This window comes from Podarcis pityusensis, assembly GCF_964106645.2.
Source record: "Podarcis pityusensis genome assembly, chromosome: 1".
Taxonomy (NCBI): domain Eukaryota; kingdom Metazoa; phylum Chordata; class Lepidosauria; order Squamata; family Lacertidae; genus Podarcis; species Podarcis pityusensis.
This window is the reverse complement of record NC_138028.1, coordinates 43,123,349-43,145,001: the sequence shown is the minus strand read 5'-3', so window position 1 is coordinate 43,145,001 and position 21,653 is coordinate 43,123,349. Positions and strand designations below refer to the sequence as shown.

The 21,653-nt window shown below is 43.8% G+C and overlaps 1 protein-coding gene across 2 annotated transcripts in view; it reads right to left on the bottom strand.

Annotated features, from left to right (window-relative positions):
- Positions 1 to 21,653, bottom strand: part of SPINT1 (serine peptidase inhibitor, Kunitz type 1) — a 32,848-nt gene that overhangs the window by 8,621 nt on the left and 2,574 nt on the right. Inside the window, exons 2-6 of one of the 2 annotated variants that reach the window (XM_080997259.1) lie at positions 6,873 to 7,024; positions 2,767 to 2,902; positions 2,383 to 2,553; positions 1,315 to 1,341; positions 334 to 459 (exon numbers count right to left, since the gene is read on the bottom strand). In XM_080997259.1, coding sequence (XP_080853385.1) covers positions 334 to 459; positions 1,315 to 1,341; positions 2,383 to 2,553; positions 2,767 to 2,902; positions 6,873 to 7,024 — 612 coding nt within the window. The remainder of the gene's footprint in view (positions 1 to 333; positions 460 to 1,314; positions 1,342 to 2,382; positions 2,554 to 2,766; positions 2,903 to 6,872; positions 7,025 to 21,653) is intronic. The other variant, XM_080997260.1, reaches the window with a different exon arrangement.

The following is a 21,653-nucleotide window of genomic DNA, read 5'->3' as shown; positions in this document are numbered from 1 at the left end:
GGTTCTAGCAGAAGAGATAGTAGATTTGATAGCAGCTTCAGTGGTCTGTCCCAAAATTGTACAAACACAAAAAATGAGAACAGAACATGACTTCCTCTCCTGGGGTGGGGAAAGAAAAGGACCATGTCTGCCATCAGAGGGTGGCTGCTTCCACCTGCCATGGTCCACCCGCAGGTATCTCTCTAAGGGAGGAAGTGCCAGGAAAACAGCTAGAGTGTTTCTGGCCTTTTGACTCCAGATATAATTTCCCTGGAGATGCCAAGGCCTGCATTCTTCTGCATGCGTGGTATGATTATGCCCATTTTCAAAGACGTCACAGCAACACCTACTTACACGAATCACATAACTTCTCGTCTGACCCATCTGAACAATCTGCAGTTTCATCACATTCCAGGAAGCTGTCAATACAGCAGCCATCGTCACATTTGAAAGAGTAGGGCAGGCAGTTTTCATTGCACACTATAGGGGAAATATAAACCAGACCTTTTGGTTCTCAGCAAAGAGAGTGCCCCCTTCCGGACGGGGACATTTGCTTCAGATCAATCATCCTTAGGGCAGACCAGGACTAAAGATTGTGCCAGTGAGAGCAGTAAAGACAAGAGCTTCACCATGCCAAGAAAGCTACCTCTTTGCAACACGGCAAGCACAGAGGCAAGAGACCAGTCACCAGTATTTGCCATTGAGGCTCAAGTCAGCAAGAAAGTGAGAAAGGGTGGAGTCATGCAGATATACAGGCAGAACCCGCAAAGCCAAACCTTAGCTTAGGGAGAGAGCACAAAAGTGTTGCAATGTGCTGTGCCGGGCCACGGTTTGGCTTAACATATTGTCAAAATCTGGGCTCGGGGTTAAGTTCTCTCCTCGCTAACCATGAACTGTAACCAAGGTGTGTTACTGCTCACAGCTCATGGTTCGTGAGGAGAGAACTTGACTCAGGGACAGACTGTGGTTTTTGAAATTTCAGCGACGTCCTGCGCAAGGTCTAATTTCAGCACCCCCAGCTTGTCTCTCGCCTTCCGTTCTGCTCAATGTATGACATCGTAGTTGTGACGCTCTGTGGCGCCCCCTAGCCCCAGCACCCAGTGCGGCAGAACCAGTCCTGCTGCCCTAAATCCACCTCTGCTTAACTGCGAGCCCACCTGCAGGCAGAATGTTAAGCCAATCCTTGGCTCAGCTGAGTACAGCAGGGCAACAGAAAGCACCAGGGAAGAGCAGAGTGGCTGCAGGTTCCACTCTAGGAATCTGCACATGTGGGCCATCTCCTAAGCCCGGACTTGGCTTAGTGTTCTGGACAAACCAGGCCACTGAAATGCTTACCTGGCTCATTTCGCTTTTCAACAACACCTAGAGAGAAAGAAAGAGAGATTAGGAGGGGGAGAGATTGCTGTTTTTCAGAAAATTACATGCTAGTCATTGGATCTCATCTAAAAATTCAGACAAAACAATAATGCTTTATCTTATATTTCCCCTCCTTTTAAATGCTGGCATGCACACAATTCATTTCCAGCTACACTACTGTGTTGGAGGGGCCACAGGAGAAAGAGAGTTTTTTTAATGTGGTTTCCCAACAACACCCTTCTAGAATTAGTGAAACAGCTGTCAGTCATTCCCGATTCCAAAACCTAGCTAGCTTTTAGCAAAGTACAAAAAGTCACAGGTTACAGAGACTCAGTGAACTCACTGCATTTAAAGCTATTAAGATTCAGCCAATACCAGGGGGCAGAAGTATGGGAAAGAACATGACTTGTGTGTTGCAAAACTCAGCATTCCGAGGTTATGTCCTGAAAGGATTGCAGGCAGTTTGACCACAAAATTGAAGGTGAATTTCCCCAAGGAAGTGATTTACAGAGAGCTGGCTTCAGGTACCAGGCCTGTTGGCAGACCGACTCTCTGTTATTGGCCTCTACAGCCATAGCAGGCACTGTAACTCTCCAGCAGTTTGACTTTACCCCCCAATGGCACACTCTTCCATTTTCTCTCAAGACAGACGGATGCCAGCAATGTTCAATTTTTAACTGAATGCATTTCTCGCATGCGATGATGAGCTCTGACTAGAGAGATGGGGAAAATCCCATGTTGCTTGGCTAGAATAGCCGGTCCTCATCAATCTTTAAAATAAATGCTTTGCAGGAACTGCCACAATTTATGATCAGTTCAGCATTAAAGATGTTGGAACAAGTCCCAGGCTAATTATTGCTTCCAAATTTATGGAGATTTTTAATCTCCCCTCAAAAAGCCTGAGCACATCACATCGAGACTTGGTATACGGGTTCTTCCTCCACCCCTTCAAAAATTAATTCTCAGTGGGACCTATCAAATGACAAATGTTTTTTCACTTGAATCTCTGAAATCCAGAAAGGAGGGATTTTCTCAAAGGAGACCAACCTTGGACGTTCTTGCAAGCAAGTTTACATTCTTCTTCTCGTATGTAATTGTTCTTGTTGGGTTTGCAACCCCCAAAGGTGAATTCCTGACACTGCTGAGTTTCTGGATTGTAGTACCAGCGAGGAAAGCTAGCCCGGCAACGTCCCACCTTATAAGGAGCCAAGCAGTGCTCTAGAAGAAACACACACAGTAAGTATCAGAGAAAACACTGGTTAGAAAGTACTGGTTAGGTTTAGGTTTAGCTTATTCCCCTGATCTTACAGTATTACTAGTTGGAAGCTCCCAGCATGTGACACTGTTCCCCAGTGTGTCCGTAAGACTAGTATCAGCCAGGGTTCCAGTTCTAGACTCTATCTTTGAAAGGTACAGCCAGCAATGACCCACCTACAGTCTGCTCAGCATTTAGCACAGTGACGGTGATGTTGGTAGAGCCCTTCTGTCCAGAGGTATCCGTCACAGTCAGCTGGAAGATGTAAGTCCCTTCTTGCAGGTTGGTGAGCACCACATGATCTGTCTCTTTCTGAAGATGGAAAATGTAAAGAAGAGAGGTCCTTTCAGAAGGCATTATAACATAAGCTATAGCAAGAGCTTCAGCATTCTCTCATCTTGGTTCAAGAAATGTAATCGTGGTGGTTGCCACAGAACTTCACCTAAAGTAGGCATCCCCAAACTTGGCCCTCCAGCTGTTTTGGGACTACAACTCCGACCATCCCTAGCTAACAGGAACAGTGGTCAGGGATGATGGGAGCTGTAGTCCCAAAACAGCTGGAGGGCCGAGTTTGGGGATGCCTGACCTAAAGTCAGGATGGAGAACTTGTCCACCACCACCACACCAGTGCTGCTGGACTACAACTCCCATCATCACTGGTCAATGGCCATGTTCTGGAAATGATGGGAGCTGAAGTCCAGCATCATCTCGAGATGCCATGGGTTCCACAGCCATGACCTAAAGCATCAAGGCAAATTTGGAGGTTCCCTACTTTGGCAAACTGCCGCAGGAATTTTGAGGGACGTTTTTCAATGTCCATACACTGATACACTGAGAGCCAAGGACAATTGGGACTGCCCCACAGGACATTTCAAACAATGGATCCCAGCACTGGAAATGTTTTAGTAGACCAGTCTTGCAGAAAGACAACAAAATGTTACAGAACACACAGTATTATTAGGATAACTGAGATAGTTGTAATAAAGCATTTGAAAAAGTCACAGGACCTCCAATCAAAGCTGTCCCTTCCTGATTACATCAACTAGAAGGACCAAAGACTAACCCTTTCTACTACAAAGAGTAGAAGGAAGTCATGTTGGCTGTAAGAAAAAAGCTGAAAGCCATATTAGGGCAATACCTTTATTACGCCAACCAAAATGCCACACAGTGATACAGTGAGTGGCCTAAGGAGAAAGAGACAGAACTTTGTAAAAGCTATTTGTACTTGCAGAGATGGTGCATCTGCTATTATGTGTTTTTCGCTCCTAGGAAGAAAGGCCACACTTGCCAGACGTAGACACAGATGGCTTTGAACATTAGCCAACTCTCCTGCCTCCCCATCCCTCAACTTTTTTTAAAAAAAACAATGTAACCTAATGAAGAGTTCAAGGCAAGCTTGGAAAAGCTTTTCAAAATTGTGTTTAGAAGCCATACATTGGTTCTGAAAAAACACGCACCAAGCCTTAAACACTGCAAGATATGAACACAGACTCAGATACCAAGATGGCACTGTAACCTGGCACCTCACATTTGTCCAACATAAAATGAGTGCTTTATATTCACTCTTGCGTCATGAAGTAGACAGTAACAATTTATGGGGCATGTAGATGGCATGGCATTATACAACAATTTAGAGCAGGAAGCAAAGGCACTGGACATAATAAGGTTGCCAGACTAGTCCCACAAGCTAGAATTTACATTTGATCTCAGGTGACCCACAAGGGAAGCTAGCAACCTCTAGTCTGGGATCAGGTTTCTCCCTTTCCCATCTCCCACCATCTCCCCTGAAGCAGAAAACTCAAATTTCCTTGTCCTGTTTGAAATCTGCATCTTCTTGTTTTGTTTGAATCCATTTTTGTAGCCAAGACTCCATTTTCCTGGTAGCTTGTGGCCTAGCAAAACCATGAAATCTCACTATCCCTGCCTAGTTTAAAAAAACCCACACACACACACAAACACCATTTTTAGATTGGAAGTGTGAAATACATGTACCTTGGTATACTGAAAGAATGCACCATTAATCTCTGAAGACAAGTACCATAAGCAATGATTGAAGGAAGTTGGCTAGGTGTAACAACTGACTGAATTTAATCTTGAAGTCAGTAGAAGAATGAAAATACTAATCACAAATAAATAAAAGAGGATGCTGGTGGATAGCTAACGAACAGAATAATTAGTCAAAGGTTAATAACGAAAGACAGAGCAGAATAGCTATACATAATTACATATTTTAATGAGAAGGCTGGGAGGGCTAGTCAAAGGAGCGAAAGGATTCCCAATTGGTTTGGAGTGATGAAAGTGGGTTATAGGAAATTTATTGCAGTCATATGATTGGTTAATAGTAATCACGTGTGTAATACAGAAGTGTATAAAAGCTCTATGCCAGGCATGGCCAAACTTGGCCCTCCAGCTGTTTTGGGACTACAACTCCCATCATCCCTAGCTAACAGGACCAGTGGTCAGGGATGATGGGAATCGTAGTCTCAAAACAGCTGGAGGGCCAAGTTTGGCCATGCCAGCTCTATGCAATTATACCATGTTACAGTCCTTCACTGATTTTTCATGAAGGCTGCCCCTGAATATGCTTGTACCACATAAAGGCCTAGTTTCACTTGAAGCCTGTTTTTTGAATGGCATTTTTCTTGGGACACCCACCCTCCAGCCACAGACCCCTCCCTTTCCTTCCAAGCAGTAGTGATTTGTCCCTGTGACTGGTCCTCCCACTTTGTCTCCCTCTCACATGCAACTCAGGTGGCAACTACCAGGTCTGATGTGGCTATTGTATACCTCCCCACCAGTGGAAGGTACTTACAGTGCACATTACAAGCAAGTGATGCTGTCAGGCCCCCATTTCCCCAATGAAGGATAGAGCGGCAATTCTTAGATCGAAGCCCACCTCAAATGCTACCACCTGCCATGTCTGAAAGGCAGATTGAACACCACTGCATTCTGTGACTGAGGAACGTGAGGATATTCACCCAGTCACAATCCCCAAGACTCTCCCTTGCCCTGGGAAAAGGTCGTTCGCTGCCCATCTCCTTGGGCCAGAAAAGGCAGATGATCTGACCCAGCACTCGTAGTGGCAAAGGACCTGCCTCTTGTTTTTGAACTCATTAAAGATTGCTGAAAGGCAGAATGTCAAACTGCTGGAGCCCTGCCTCCCTTGCAGTCATTACTGGAATCTGCCTAAACTGGATTTACTTACTCAGTAGCAAGCAAGGGATTGTATGTAGCACACATCTAGAATACGCGAACCCAGGACAGGTTCAAGCTTTGAACTGAGGCATGCCTTACATAATCAAACTTACACTAAGTACAGCTTACAGATCTGGCTTTCAGGCAGTCTCCTAATCCAGACACTGACCAGGCTCAGACCTGCTTTGATCTTACGTATAATGTAAGAAAACCATATGCCCTTAAACGATATTCTGGGATTAATAGTACTGAATGCTAATCTCATTGTCTTTTATCTTTGTGCAAAGTTCAACAATACCATATCATTAAATATAAAAAAAAATGCATTAACCCATCTATTAAGGATTTCAAGGATATAAAAAGGTCATTTAGTAGGAGAGGAAAGCAAAGGTGTTAGAGGGAGAAGGGAGTAAACGAATATCAGATGCAAAGCTGATGGCTATTCTCACAGAGCTTGTTACTTTGCATAACATCTCCAGTAATTTGCTTAAAGAAAGGAGGCGTATGCTGAGTAACAACTTAATTGAACCATACTGCTGACATCATGACAAAATGATTCACTGGCTCAATTCAGATGATCATATGTTGACTTAATAAGCCAAGACATAAACCACCTTTTTGTCACAGCATGCAGCCCCTTCGCTCCTCTCTTAATAGGAGCCACAATTAAATCAGGGAATCCCTGAATCAAACATAGTTTCCCATTTCATCCGTACCAAGAAACTATGGTTAGTAATTTCAAAATCAAGGTATGATATTCAACCATAGGCCATAGTTTAAGATTCAGGCTTGTTCTAAAGCTTTTAATCAATCTTAAACTATGGCCTATGGTTGAATATCATACCTTGATTCTGAAACTACTAACCATAGTTTCTTGGTTCGAATGAAATGAAAAACAATGTTTACAAAGAGATTCCCTTGTTTAATCATGGCTGACACAGAGGAAGGAGAGAAGGGGTTTCATGTGCAGGCAGTTCATTCTGTCTCAGCTTATTAAAGCAGAGATATGATAATCTGAATGCTGATAAGTGTAGACTGGCAAGCTATTGTGGAAGCAAACCTAAGCCAAACAATTGGCCTTCCTTACCTCCATCACCAGAGAGTCATCGCCAGAGAGAAGAGTCCATTCATAATTCACAATACCATGGTCATCAAAACTTTCTGAACCCCTCAGCGTCACCGGCTCGTTAGGCTGCACTTTCATCTCCATCCATGCACGGGCCACGGGCGGCCGATCATCTGACAAGGGGGAGAAGCAACAACATGTTTATGTATTAATTCAAAATATATCCTGCCAATCTACATACAGCACCATGCACAGCTAACCAATAATAATATAAACTGAATAAAATCATTTTTTAAAAATCAGTAAAGCGAAAGGATTAACAAAGGATGACAGAATGCTTGGCTCCAACTCTGAAAAATGAAGGGAACAAACACAAGACTAAAATGACATGACAGCTGCAAATGCACCCCACAACCTGCAGGAGATTTTTTAAAAAATGGATGTCCAAGGACAGGTATCGCTGGTGATTAAAATGCTACATTAGCAGTTTATATTAAAAAATTATTAGACATTTTTTCAAAGTGGTAGAAGACAAGTAGCTTTAAGGACAGTAAGGGATGAAGTCAAGTAGCACTTTTGTAGCATATTGTTGACTCAGTGGCTGTTGCCGCCATCTTGTCTACTTCCTTGCCTGTGCCCATTCTTATATGCAAATAGAAGAATAAACAGGGGAGGCTCATCCAGCAGGGCAAGTGGAGCACTGCCCCACTAACCTCAGTCTGCCTTTATCCAGCCCCCACCTGCCTGTCTTCTTACTTTATAAAGCCCATTGATGGGTCTTTTTTTGTCCTCCTTCCTCTCAGTGTTGCCACTGTACAACTCAGCCACAGTGGAGGATGAGGGCAAAACCAGAATCCGTCGGCTCTACCTCTCTTTGGTTCTCGCTCCACCTGTTACAGGTGTCCAAGAGTGGTATTACTACTTGATCCTACTAACTCAACAAACAGGCCCTTGAGACGGTTGCCGAAGAAGCGGGACTACCGTAATCTTTTACCCCAGAAAGTTCACTCCAGCTTTCCTTTCCAATTTATCATTAGCAATAAGGGCTGTCCATCTGGAGGGAAAGGGCCAAATCTAGTAAGCTGCAGGCAAAGACATTTGATGTCAAATGGAAATGTACTGGGAAGTTTCCAGTGACCTTAAACTAGAATGAAGTGCAGCCAGTTATGCCAGAGTTTTCAATCAGCTACCTAAACGTCATTACAGAAAGTGGCCGGAACAGCAAGACTTTTTAAACAACAGGCAAAGACCAGCAAATGCTCAGGACACACCCAAAGGATTACATTAGGTTATACCCATGCAAGCACACTGTTCCCATCATTTCCCCAAGGTCGTTTCCCCACATGGATTGCCAATGCATAGGAAACTGGCAGTGGCTCTCCAAGATCTCAGGCAGTTAAAGGTTTTTCATAGCTTCTGCTACCTGACCCTTTTAACTGGAGATGCAAGGAACTGAATGGATAGAGACTACTTCCTTCTAAAACACAGGCATTGTTTCCATGGAATCCTCTGGTAAGCCAATGGAAGAAAACTCTCCATTTTATAGCAGGGGATTCTGATGCACCCACACCCATCCTGTTTCAACAACAATATGCATGACGCTGCACTGTGGGTGTGCATTCAGACATATATATGACAGATCAGACACATGTCTCAGATGTTTTCAAATTAGAGCAAACATGACTTAATAAATGAATAGCCCCCTGAGTATGTTTATTATGCCACCTCTTCTCCCCAGAAACTCATTAGATTGAGTTTCTCCATGGCGACAGGCTCTTCTCATGTCACAAAGGGAGAAAATGTAACATAAAGGTGCTTTACACAGAGGTTCAAACAACATAAGAATCTGGAAGATCAATTATAAAACTCCCCAGCATTTTTCTGCATGTATTTCCCTTACCCCATGAAAAGCAATAGGGGTGGGGTGCTGATCACAAAAATAGCCTGCAGGGAAATGATAACTACCTCCTTCCGCAGTGATATATATATATTTATATATTACACAGCATTTAAACACAAAACAATCCCTTACAAAATAGAAATAGCACATAACAAAAAATAAAAAATTACATTCTGAAAGTACTGCTATATACAGTGGTACCTCAGATTAAGTACTTAATTCGTTCCGGAGGTCCGTTCTTAACCTGGAACTGTTCTTAACCTGAAGCACCACTTTAGCGAATGGGGCCTCCTGCTGCTGCCGCGCCGCCAGAGCATGATTTCTGTTCTCATCCTGAAGCAAAGTTCTTAACCCGAGGTACTATTTCTGGGTTAGCGGAGTCTGTAACCTGAAGCATATGTAACCTGAAGCATATGTAACCAGAGGTACCACTGTACTGTATCTAATTTATGTTTATTTATAAAAGTATTACTATTCTACTTGATGTACTACCCCCCCACACACACACTGGACCACAAAGCCCTTTCATGTATATCAGAAACAGCTACAGTGGGCCTATTTAGGCATTAATTGGTTACTTACATGATTGTGTTTGTTTGTTACTATGTTATATATATTTTGTGTGTATTTTCATACTGCCTCAGCTCAAATTACTTATTTGTGAAAACCAACCTGCATGATGCATGAAGTGTTATGAAATAAGGAAATCGTTAGCTCCCTATAGATCACAGAGGACCCAGGCCCCTTTTATACTCTAGGCTGTATGGTTAGGATCACATCAAAGTCCCCATAGGTTTTTACTAGGATATCACCATGACAAGTGCACTTACTTGGCATCTGATTACATAAACCGTATGTCTCACAGTGAAGTACTCCTTCCAGAAACATCCCAGGAAGGTTTATAATTGCTCCAGGGAGTACTTCACTGCAAAACATGTGTGAGCATACTTCCTAATCGCCAGTGCTATTTTTCTAGAAAAAGAGGTGCCAGAACTCACCATGAACACTTCCCTCATTCTCTTAGGACGGCTATGGCGCCCACCTGAGACATGTCAGAACCTAGTTCCAGTGATTTACACCTGGGGGGGCGGGGAGCCCTGCTAAACTCCACACTAAAACCAGGGCTAGAAAATATATCTATACAAGCTTTAGGTAGCGTGTGTGCTTAAGCAATTGCCTGACGTGGGACGTGATGGTGAGCTCTTGTCTCTTTCAGAGCACCTCTGCTACATGCCCAGACTGGAAGCCATCATTCATTTGTATCACTGACATTATGCCTCTGTAGTTCATGCACATGGCACACAGTTGCTCTGGGTGAGCTTTTGGGAACTGTAAATGGGTCAGTTTCATTTACTATAGTACTTCAACCTTCCTCCAAGGTGTTTAAAATAAAATGTTATTCTTGCATTGTTAACAGCGCCTGGATCCTCCAGCTGAAGTCCCCAACTGCACCTTGCCCTGACCCCAGGAGGAAGGTGATCTGTTGTGCCAACACTACCTAGGCCAGGAGGCTGCTCAGGCCAAGCAATTAAAACAGGAAATCTGTTTTTGTTTTCAAGTATCTTGAAGGTTCTTTCCTTTTATTGAAATATGGGGGAAAATAAAGATCAATAGCGGATATATTTTTATCAAGACTAAAACACTAATCTAAATAAAAACCCAGAGCAGAAACAGAAGAAAAAATGAATGGGGTAAAAGAAAAAGAGGGAAATAGAGAGAAATAGAAAAGAGAACTTCTGATTCTTTATCTGTCAGCTATTTAGAGAGAATTGTTCAACACATGCACTCCAAGACAACACTCAACAAATCCACCTTTTATAAACTAACATTATCTTCAATCCTCAAACCGAGATATCATAAGGACATTTTCTTTTTCATGCAAAAAACCCATAGAAAGTTTCCAGTCTTTAGTAAATGTTGACAATGGTTTTTCTCTGATTAAACATGTCAATTTCACTATCTCAGCCAAGTCCAGTAATTCTAACAACCATTCCTCCACTGTAGACAATGATGAATTTTTCCTTCTTTGTGCATGTAAAAGTTTCGATGCTGTGATCATATATTGAAATAAAGTTCAACAGACTTTTTCTAATCATATACCCGTAAATCTCAGCAGGCTTGGGACAACCAACATAACCCCAAAAACAGCTATGGCTGAGCATGCTTAGTGGCCATGAAATGCTTGCTGTCTGAGTGTTGGAAGGGGAAAAAAATGGGAAACTGGGAGGAGAAGAGTAAATGGGGGAAAAAGGGATTTTGACCAGGAAGGAGGCCTCATCTGTAGCTCAGTTTCAAAACTCCGCAAGCCCTGCTGCACATTGTATTGTGTTGCAGCCACCCCTGGAATCTGCCTCAACAGGACTTGCCTACTTTATTCCAGACAAAAGATTTCACTCAAGGTACACATGAAGAAAAACAAACAAAACTCATACCAATAAAATTCCTATTTGAAAAGAGAAGACAGATTCTAAAGGTGAGTCTGGTCTTTAAGAGATTAAAGCATTCAAGCCTGAGCCATTCACCTTTATAGAGAAAGACAACAGCACACACAAACCACACTTGGACCTTTGCTCGACCTGGAACTTTTTTTTTTTCCAACACGGAAATTAAATGAGCTGAAGGACATAATTGTACTACTGTACAAGCTTAGATCAAGATTCTGGTAGTTGTATAAGTCCAGGGAGGAGTATGTAGAGTCAAGTCAGTGGAAATAATAAATGCTATTAGGACCAGTTAATGTCCAAAACACAAAGCAGTTGTTGCTTTTGTAGCAAGAATCAGTTTCATGAAAGAGCCCTGGTTTGAACCCAGAACTATAATTCCCAAGGTTGTGTTGGGGAAAGGATCCAAAACAGTTAGACTGGGTAAAATCTGTAGCCAAGACGCCACTGGCAAACCCCTTTACAGACGAGAACATTTGAACCAGCTTGGTTTTTGCTCTGAGACGCAGCAATATTTTGAAGTCTCTGGCTTCTGCAGTTCTGCTATCCAAGATCCTTTTAGCTGGAGATTCAAATTGGGCCTTCTGCATCAACATGTACTCTGCCCCTGGAGATGCAGCCTCTTTCAACACCAGAGTTTCAACGAAGTCCTTTCTCTCTTTATCGTGACCTACACTATACAAAAGCAAACCTCGCCTCGATACATAATCCTGGTCTAACTTCCTTTATCTGTGAACTTTGATTCAAGTAAGCATTTGCCTATCATAAGCTCAGATCAAAGTTCAGCATCATGAAACTGTCCAGTTGTTCGTACTTTCTTTAGCACTGTATACATGACAAATACCTTCCGACTCTAAGTACTGCAACTCTTTTTAGTCTGTACCACTTTGGATTTTCAGGGGTTTCGCTTCCCTTGTTTTAAGGCAAACAGTATCACATTCTCTTTAGCAAATCCAAAGAAATTCAGTAGCCCCATGACACGAAATTTTTTTTGACTGCTGTGAAAGTGATGATGGCCAGTATGAGTTCTCTGCCATCGCAATGAGTGGCTTCAAGCTTTCCTGCAAAAACACTGGCAAAGGTATCAGAACACTTCATATTAATCTAAAGCAGCAGCCAACTGTGTCACGGTGAGTGTTAGGGCTGGGCGATATCAGCTTTGCAGCATCGCAGTATATCACCAGCCAAACGTCATGGTCTGGCGATATACCTCGATATTGAACAAACAAGCTGCACTGGCTGAGAGGCACCGGGTGAAATTGCCGCAGCTCTCACCGCAGGAGCTGATGCGGTTTCACCCTGGCGCCTAGCGGGCTGGGACAAGGCGGCTTGTTTGTACAGCTCAGCTGGGGCACGGGAGGGCTTCCCATCCCCAGTGTTCCCCCAGCTTGCGGATGAGCGGGGAGAGCAGCGGGGATCCCTTGCCTGGAGCCAGTGCCAGGATGGGGGACTCTGAGGGGAGCAGCAACCGCACACTCATCAGCTGAGCAGTTAAAAGATGCAGTGGGGGGAACGCCAAGCTGTATGGGCGCTTCGCCAATGTAGCTTTTTTCTCCCTCTGCACAGTATGAGGGCAGAGCAGGGGTTGGCAACCTAAGGCCCATGGGGGTCGTTTAACCAGCCATGGACCCCCGCCACCCGCTCAGGGAACCCCACTTTCTACTTGGTCAGCTGCTGTGCGCCGTGCTAAACCGGCACGGAGCAGAGCAGGGACCGCCTTCTGTGACGCTGGCCAGCTTCCCATTGACTGCAGGAAGCTTCTGCAGCCAATGGGAAGCTGTGCACGCCTCCTCCGCCCCAGAAGGAGCATTTGTGCATGCATGTGCGCACACACACACTCCAGCCCACCGCGGCGTCTGTGAGACCGTGAACCGGCCCAAGCCACAAAAACTTTGCAGGCCCCTGGGGTAGAGCAACATTCGCTAGAGAAGTCGCTAGCAGAGGGACTCAGGAGCAGTGGTGGTTTCACCAGCGATACACTAGTGAGTGAAGCCGACATCACGGTCGGCTCCTCATATTGGTCCTGGGCTATATACTGATATATCGCCCAGGCCTTGTGTGTGTTGCTAAATCAAAATTAAATCCAGACCAATTCACACTTTTGTCCAGCAACACCTGCTACTAACGGGTGAAAGCAATCAAAAGGAAAGAGGAATTTCTGTGTCCCACCATTTAGTCTTCTGGTAAATGTGAAGGGGCTAAAGTACTTTATGACAACCCTGCAAGGTAGGTTAGGCTGGATGGCAAAGTCTGTTGGGAAAACAAACGGCAAATTGCTGGGCTCCACTGCAAAAACACCTTGGAAGGAAATCCCCATCTCTCTCAATAAAAGCCACTTCCCTGCATGCAAGTGCCTAGGATCAAAGTCCAAAAGTCAACAGCAGTTGCTTCTGGGGTGGTGACAGTTCTGGAGACACTTCTTCCCACCCAATAAACTGAAAAACTGGAGGCAGGCTGTGTTTGCAAGTATTAGGAGAAGGTGCTGTTCTAAACATAGCCAAAAGTTTGAGGAGGTTATTATTCCACTCCCACTGAACTGGTTTGCCTAGACCCAGAATAAACCTATGAAGTCATAACTTAAATAGCAGGCTCTAGATTGTTGCCAGTAAACATCTTTGGGTCCTGCCCTTCCACATAAGGAAAACACAGGATTCCCATTTTATGGAGAAAACAACGAGTGCAGCAGCATCACTAAAGAGTCAACAGCAGGCACCCAAGAATACAGTTTATGATGAACAGCATTATTCCTTAATTCTTAGCAGCCAAAACAATCCTTAACAAAAAACAATCCTTAACAGCCAAAACAAGTGGCGAGAGCTGAGGGGGCGCCAGACTTGCTCAAGAATTACAAACAAGGAGAAGAGTCTTTGGCATATTATTCCATCTAAAGATTCCAGACAAAATGCTTTTATTTCTATTCTTGCTCAGCTTCAGCACAATTATGTATCGTCTTCTTTTGACTATTTTTTTTTTAAGCGGTCAGCAAACAAGTACTCAAATACCCATCTATTCCTAAAAGCAGTTTTCTCATTTGAGCAGAAAGTGTTTAGGCACATAGAATCATAGATTTGTAGTCGGAAGGGACCCTGAGGATCATCTAGTCCAACCCTCTACAATGCAGGAATATGCAGTTGTCCCATACGGGGATCAAACATGCAACCTTGCCATTATCAGCACCATGCTCTAACTACCAACTGAGCTAATGCCTCCCCCCCCCCACACACTTTTTTTCACCCCAGAGCTGTTTTTGCACATCTGAGCATACATTCCATTTTTATTCTGGTATATAAAATCTTATGTGTGCTGATCAAAAGAATCACCATAGATCTTTCACCTGCCCACAAGAGAGGGAAGAAGGCTAATCTCAGTGAAGGAAGCAAATCTATTTCAGTAGGGAAGGGGAGCCTATGGGCTTTCCAGAGGATGTTGGATTCCAACTCCCATCAGCCCCGGCCAGAATGGTGATGGGGGTGAAGGGAGTTCTAGTCCAACAATCTCTGGAGGGGCTACAGGTTCTTCACTCTGTTCTGTGGGATGGAACAGAGCTTCTACAGAAATTAACAGGCCACCCATGTGAGCCAAGGCACATATCGAGCTTGGGCTGTTGGATAAGGAAGAGCATGGCAATGTTATGTTGCAACCTCAGTTGTGTTTGCTGTGCTTGCATTTGACAGCTAACAAATAAAAACCAATGTGACCGTCCTGGCAGTGCTTGGTGAGCTGATCATCATGAGGCTGTACAAGAGGGTGAAGGTTGCCACCATAACTGGGCAAGGCTCTGGAGAAATCATACTGGAATTATACTGGACATACCAGTTGGGGCATTTGGCCTACAGGATGACAAAGAGGAAGTAGCATGGCCCAACTGCCCATCCTTATTCTGACATTATGGAATTTGCCCATTATTACCCTTAATGTTTCGCCAGACTAACACTTTGGGAAGTGGCATGTACCAATTCTTAGAAATTATCTCTAAGGTACTCTTTAGGGCTCCAAATGCTTTGCAGTCATGATCAGATTTATCCTAGCAGCAGCCCTGTTCCCATTTTATTGATGGGGAACTGAGGATGCAAGAAAGGAACCCTGCCCCAATGCATTTCTGAAGTCAGCTCCCACAGGTCTAAATCCAACCCAGCACAGAGGAGAGGACCTGTGGTCCTCCAGATGTTGGACACCAGCCCCCATCAGCAACAGCAGCCAACATGGCCAATGGTCATGGATGATGACTGTTGCAGTCCAGCAGCATCTAGAGGGCTGCAGGTTTCCATCCCTACTCTGGGAACACAGTTGTCTTCTTCTTTGGCAATCACTCGTAGCCAAGTAAGATTGTCTTCCATAAACACGGTTTTAACAGTGAGTCTGTAAGTGACTGTGGAGGCCAATTCTGGACCCACATGTCCTTCCACAGTGGGGACATTGGTTCCCAGTAACATGACCAATGGTCATGGGTGGTGACTATTGCAGTCCAGCAGCATCTAGAGGGCTACACATTTCCATCCCTACTCTAGGAGCACAGCACCATCTGGAGAACACATAAAAACAGAGAATCATAGAGTTGGAAGGGACCCAAGTGTCATCTAGTCCAACCCCCTGAAATACAGCAATCTCTTGGCCAATGTGGGGCTTGAACCCATGACTCTGGGATTAAGAGTCTCGTGCTCTACTGACTGAGCTATCCTTCAGGTCATGCTTGATTTATATTCCGGCCTAGCCTCCTCCATTACCCATGTAGCTTATTTACTACTGCACTTCTGACCGCTATATTGCTCTTTGGGCCAATAACGTGAGAGCTAGGCACACATTACTTATGCACTGCATGAGACATGGTGCAGAAGTGCAAAGCTCCTAAACCAGTGTTTCTCAAACTGGGGTCTCCAGCTGTTGTTGGACTACAACTCCCATCATCCTTGACCACTGGTCCTGCTAGCTAGGGATTATGGGAATTGGAAACTATGGAGACCCAAGTTTGAGAAACACTGTGCTAAACTATACTATTTGAACAGTCAACTCTCCTACATTTTTGCTGTCCCCTCTCCCTTTTTGACTCTACATATCCCTTCACATTTACAATAACCTAAACACATCCAGAGAAAAAGCTTGGAGAACTGATCAAGCGGAGTGGACAACATGTATATCTGACCTGTTCCTCTTGAGACTGCATGAAGGGTTCATTACGACCGGGATGCTATTCTACACATTCTCGGCGGTCTCTGTTCCATACTCTTTGGGTGGGGTCATATGCATTGCCTAAGTCAGACAACCACACAGCCTTGCCTGCCAAAACTAATTTTAATGATATGCACAGACTGGAGGCAAACTTCTGTGTTTTGTCTCTTACATTCCCTCCAGCGCAGCAGAAGTCTCAGGCAGGTCATGGAGAGAAAGTGACGTAAACGAAAAAGTATCTGCCAGGTAGGTAAGTCACCTCACTGCTCAGGGGCTTTGTTAATCCGGTCTCCTAGAAACACACCTATAGTAACCTCACTCTTCCCGGGCACCCAACGGAAATGATGCACTCACTTGTCCTGTTCAAACAAGCCTTCCATTCCCCACGGGATTCCCCACCTCCTGACCTAGTTCATATGTCATAGCTACAGAATACATTTGTTTTCTGGCTCAGATCCCACCACCATTCCTTGTCAGCAGCTTCAATTGTATTTCATTTTCAAATATCTCAATCCCACAAATCAGCCCCCAGCAAACATAAACATGCAGAGATTTTTAAAGCCACACACAAAAACAAAGCGGGAAAGAAGCAAATTAAAGCTGGAGTAGACAAAAGAATAAGCGTTTAGCTTATCTCCAAAAGCCCATCTGGATAGAATTTACAATCCTGGGTCAAAATGAAGAACAGGCACCAAGCAAACCTTCCCGGAAAGGCATTCCATAATCTGGAGAGACCAGCAAGCGTCTATGATAAGTCATTCAGAGAAGGCGCCTCAGAATATGCCCTCAACACAAGGAGAAGTTTATACAGGAGAAAGCCAAATTGGTATTACAGTGGTACCTCGGGTTAAGTACTTAATTCATTCCAGAGGTCTGTTCTTAACCTGAAACTGTTCCTAACCTGAAGCACCACTTTAGCTAATGGGGCCTCCTGCTGCCACTGCGCCACCGGAGCACGATTTCTGTTCTCATCCTGAAGCAAAGTTCTTAACCTGAAGCACTATTTCTGGCTTAGTGGAGTGTGTAACCTGAAGCGTATGTAACCTGAAGTGTATGTAACCAGAGGTACCACTGTACTGCGTACAGTCTCCACCTCATTCAATTTTTGTGAGCTAGTTTTTTGTTCACCAATCTTTCCATCTCCTGGCTTGAAACAGTTTTTCAGCTCCCTTATAATAATTGGGTGGTGAAGGTTAAGCTTCAATAACGTCAAACTTTTACCTTTTTGGAACTGCCCCCACTAACAGATAAAGCATTAAATTTGTTTTGGTTACTACTGAGAAATCCTGCAGCAATTTTGAACAGGGAAATGTGTAATGAGTGCAGGGCAAATTGCTCTCACAGCCTTCAAAACCATCCATGCCCATATATTTGCCATGCCTAGCATAAAGTATAGAAAGTAGGAAACTAGTGTTTTCATATACCATATATCTATCATCCACTACAACAGCTACATTTTTAAAAAATGTGGTGGATTGTTCAGGAACATCAGAAGAGAGTGCTGGATCAGGCCCACCTAGTCCAACATCCTGTTCTCACAGAAGATAACAAGATGCCTATAAAAAGCCCACAAACAAGACCTGTTATTGATGGCATCATGCACACACAACAAAACCTTTCAAAAATACCCAACATCACTATCATGTTAACCTCCTCCTCTTTCCAGTAACAGAAAAGCATGAAACATTCTGAACAGAAGAGGAAGCAAAAATAAAAGGTCTTCCTGGCTGTGACAAGACCTCCTTTTTTAATGTTTTATTTATGCTTTTACAGTAAATTGGTGCATCCAACTGGTAAATAGGTGCTGAGACCTCCTATATAAACATAGGAAGTTGCCTTACATCAGATCAAACCTTTGCCCATTGATCTTTCTAGCCCAGCTTTGATCACCTCCATGCTATATATTTAAAGACGGAGCTGTTCCACCAGACCTTTGGGCAGGATGCAGTTTGACTTACTTTCCTTTGTATAAAACAAGCCCAAAGGAGGCCCTCAACCCGCTCACAGGTCCTTGTATGACCAGTGGAAACAGTTGGTCCTGGCAAGTATTAACCACTCTCAATTCCAGCCTGATAATTGCCACCTGCCCAGATTTTAACTTGTCTGAATTAATTTTAAGATGTATTTTAATTAATTTATGTCTGTTTTTATGCATATTGTCTTGTTTTTATGATGTTAGCTGCTCTGAGCCTGACCTCGGCCAGGATACAAATAAAATATTTATTATTATTATTATTATTATTATTGCACTGTTATGCCACTTTAACACTCATGGGGAATCCTGGGAACTGTAGTTCTGTGTGGGTCAGCAGCCAAAACAAACTACAGTCCCCAGGATTCTCCATGACTGTCAAAATAATATAACAGTGCTTTAAATGTATGCTGTGGATACGACCTTTGGCAGTGGCTCTCCAGAGTTTCATGCACACAACCTGCTGCCTGAGCCTTTTTAAACTCAAGATGCCAGGAAGCTGAAGTTCCACCTCCAAATACAGGACCTTGCACTGTATTCTTCTCCTCCATTAAAGCATTCCTGGTTCAGCATGAGGCAATTAGGTTCCAGGAAGGCTCAGACCTAATCCCCATGAGACTCCTTGCTAGGCCTAGGTTTAGATTTCTTTGAAGACTGGTACTTCTGTTGCCAGGCCGCAAATAGTTAGAGAAGAGAAATGGAAAAAATGCTTCAGGGAAGGCACATCTTTCCATGCAATTAAATGCTGAAAGCGGCACTTTTAAAATGTTTGGACCCGCAAAGATATTTTGATAGGTGCACAATGAGCTTTTACTCAAAGCTCTCTTAAGTAATCCAAGATCTGAAACTCCCGTTTCTCTCCCACAAGTCTCTGGACATTCAGGAGTCAAAGCACATTTAGGCCAAAGGAAAAAATAATAGACTATGGGTATGGATTGGTATATCACATTCCCTTGACCCTTCAACATTGTATCTGCAGATGACCTGAGTAAGGTCTGGGGTTGTGCATATTCAAAATGTTCCCTATGGCCTGGCACCGTGCTTCTGTCCCCAGTGAAATGTGGTAGAATCCCTTCTTACAGACTCTACTAGAGTAGTGCAGGACTTTGAATGTCATTTCAATGACTGTGCATGCGCTGCTCTTATTTGTTGATATACTCCTTAATATTCCCCCAGAAGTTCATGTCTGCAGTCAACGGGGCTAAAAGGTTTATCACTACAACAAGGAACCTGAGTAGGGATTAGAAACAAAGTTTCCCTGGTCCAAATCCTGCACAAGTCCAAGTCATGTCCTCATTGGGAATGTCCAACCAGTTATGAGACAGGGCATTCCAACAGCCTTGATTGAGTGTAAGAAGTACAGCATCACATCATGGGTTGTTGCAGGGGAATTATTCTTGTTGGGGAAGTCAGAGATTTTCAACCTTTTTGAGTCCACGGCTCCCTTAAGTAACTACCTTCTTTCTGCGGCACCCCTATGGGGCTCAGGAGTCCAGTTAGGTCACCCTGTGCCCACACAGATGGCTGCCACTCACTCCTTTTCGAACATCCTCCTTTGTGGAGTGTTCCCTCAGCCTCCTCTTCTCCTGCTGCCGCCATTCTTGCTGCCCCCCACCCTACCCCAAAGAGAGGTGCCTTCCAGAGACACCGTTCACCTGCGGAGCTTATAGCCAGGGCTGCTGCAATAAACAGCTGTGCAAGCCTTTGGGCAGCAGAGACATGAGAGGGCATCAAAGGGAGCGAGGGAGCGAAAGAAAGAGGGACAGAGGCTAGTGTTGCCCATGGCACCCCGACCATCATTCAAGGCACCCCAGGGTGCCACGGCACACTGGGTGAAAACCACTGGGGTAAGTGATAGTCAAGCTGATATGCAGGCTGGTTAGTTAGTGACAACTGATAAAATTACACCACTGACTACATCCAGGAGTTGCCCATAACACAACCTGAAGCTAATCACAACAACCACAGATGCACTGTTGTGGAATGGGATGTAGTTTCCTAGGCACGCAAGGAAATAGAGGAATCAAATAGTACAAGCAGATCATCTTTTCTTGTAAATCTGGCAATACTCACCTGCATGCCTAATACTGCATTGTTTGTGTGTTTGGGGGAAGGAGCTATTTGCAGGAATGTTTATAAGATCAGTAACACTCAAATGGTATGTGCTTGACCAATGATGATCAGATACATTTGTGCAAATTTACTGTCTCGAGTAATAATGATAAATCACAGATGAAAATTTTGAAGCAAGCTATAAAATGAATTTTTAAAGACTCAAGTTACTAAAAAATTGAACAAGGCACTCTTTGCTAGAGTTAGTATGCAGCCAAAGGCCACCTTGGCTGCAAAGTACTATAAAATATAACATTTAGTGGGTGGGAAATGCAATCACCCTGAAACAAAAGCCCAGTCTTGAGGAAGGATACACAGGCAGCACACAAATAATGGGCAGCACATGTACATTTGTAGTGTTAGAGATCAACATGTGCAGAAAGGCCTTTAGTGGCATTTCCCCATGAGTTTACCATTCTTTTTGTTAAAGGGCTGCCCTGCGTCATAATCCATGTTGCATGGGGATGTGGGATAGATGTTTTACACGGTCACAATTTGCATACGCACACAAGAAGCCACAATGTGGAAAAGTTCCATAGTTAAAGTAAACTGGAACATTCCTGTAATATTGCACTTTTCCAGGAAAAAGTACAGAACTATGTTATTGATGAAGAGCCTGACTGCCTGCCACTCCTCATATTTGTTTTGTTAGAAACTGCTGCATGTATTTTGAAAGATCTTTATGTAGACATTCTACTGGAAGGCTGCCATTATAGAGAGGCAATAACAACAAACTACAGACCCTTGCCCTTCACCCCTATAACACGTCCAGTTAAATTATTCAGCCAGGATCACACAGTGAAAAGGCTGAAAGTTCTTAAGCTTTCATTTACACATTCCAGTTATGCAGCATAATCTGAGCATCTTTTTCTCACAATTAAATCCCACTAAATTCAATGGGATTTGCTCCCTGGTGGGTTTTTCCAATGAGATGTCCTCCCTGTGCTTAGATTTCAGCCTTTGTAATATATGTGCTTTCCCTTCCTCCTGTTAAAGATTCTGGATTTATGAATTTTCAAAACAATGCTTGGCCAGAGTCTCTCTCACAAAAGCATATTAACTTTTTCCAGATCAGACCAAGGTCAACTGGTTCCACTATTCAGTTTCCAGGGGCAGCAGATGCCTCTGGTTACTCATGATCAAGGCATGAAGGTGGTCGCTTTCTCCTGCCATTTGTGCCCAAGAGGTATAAACTGCTCCTGGACATGGGG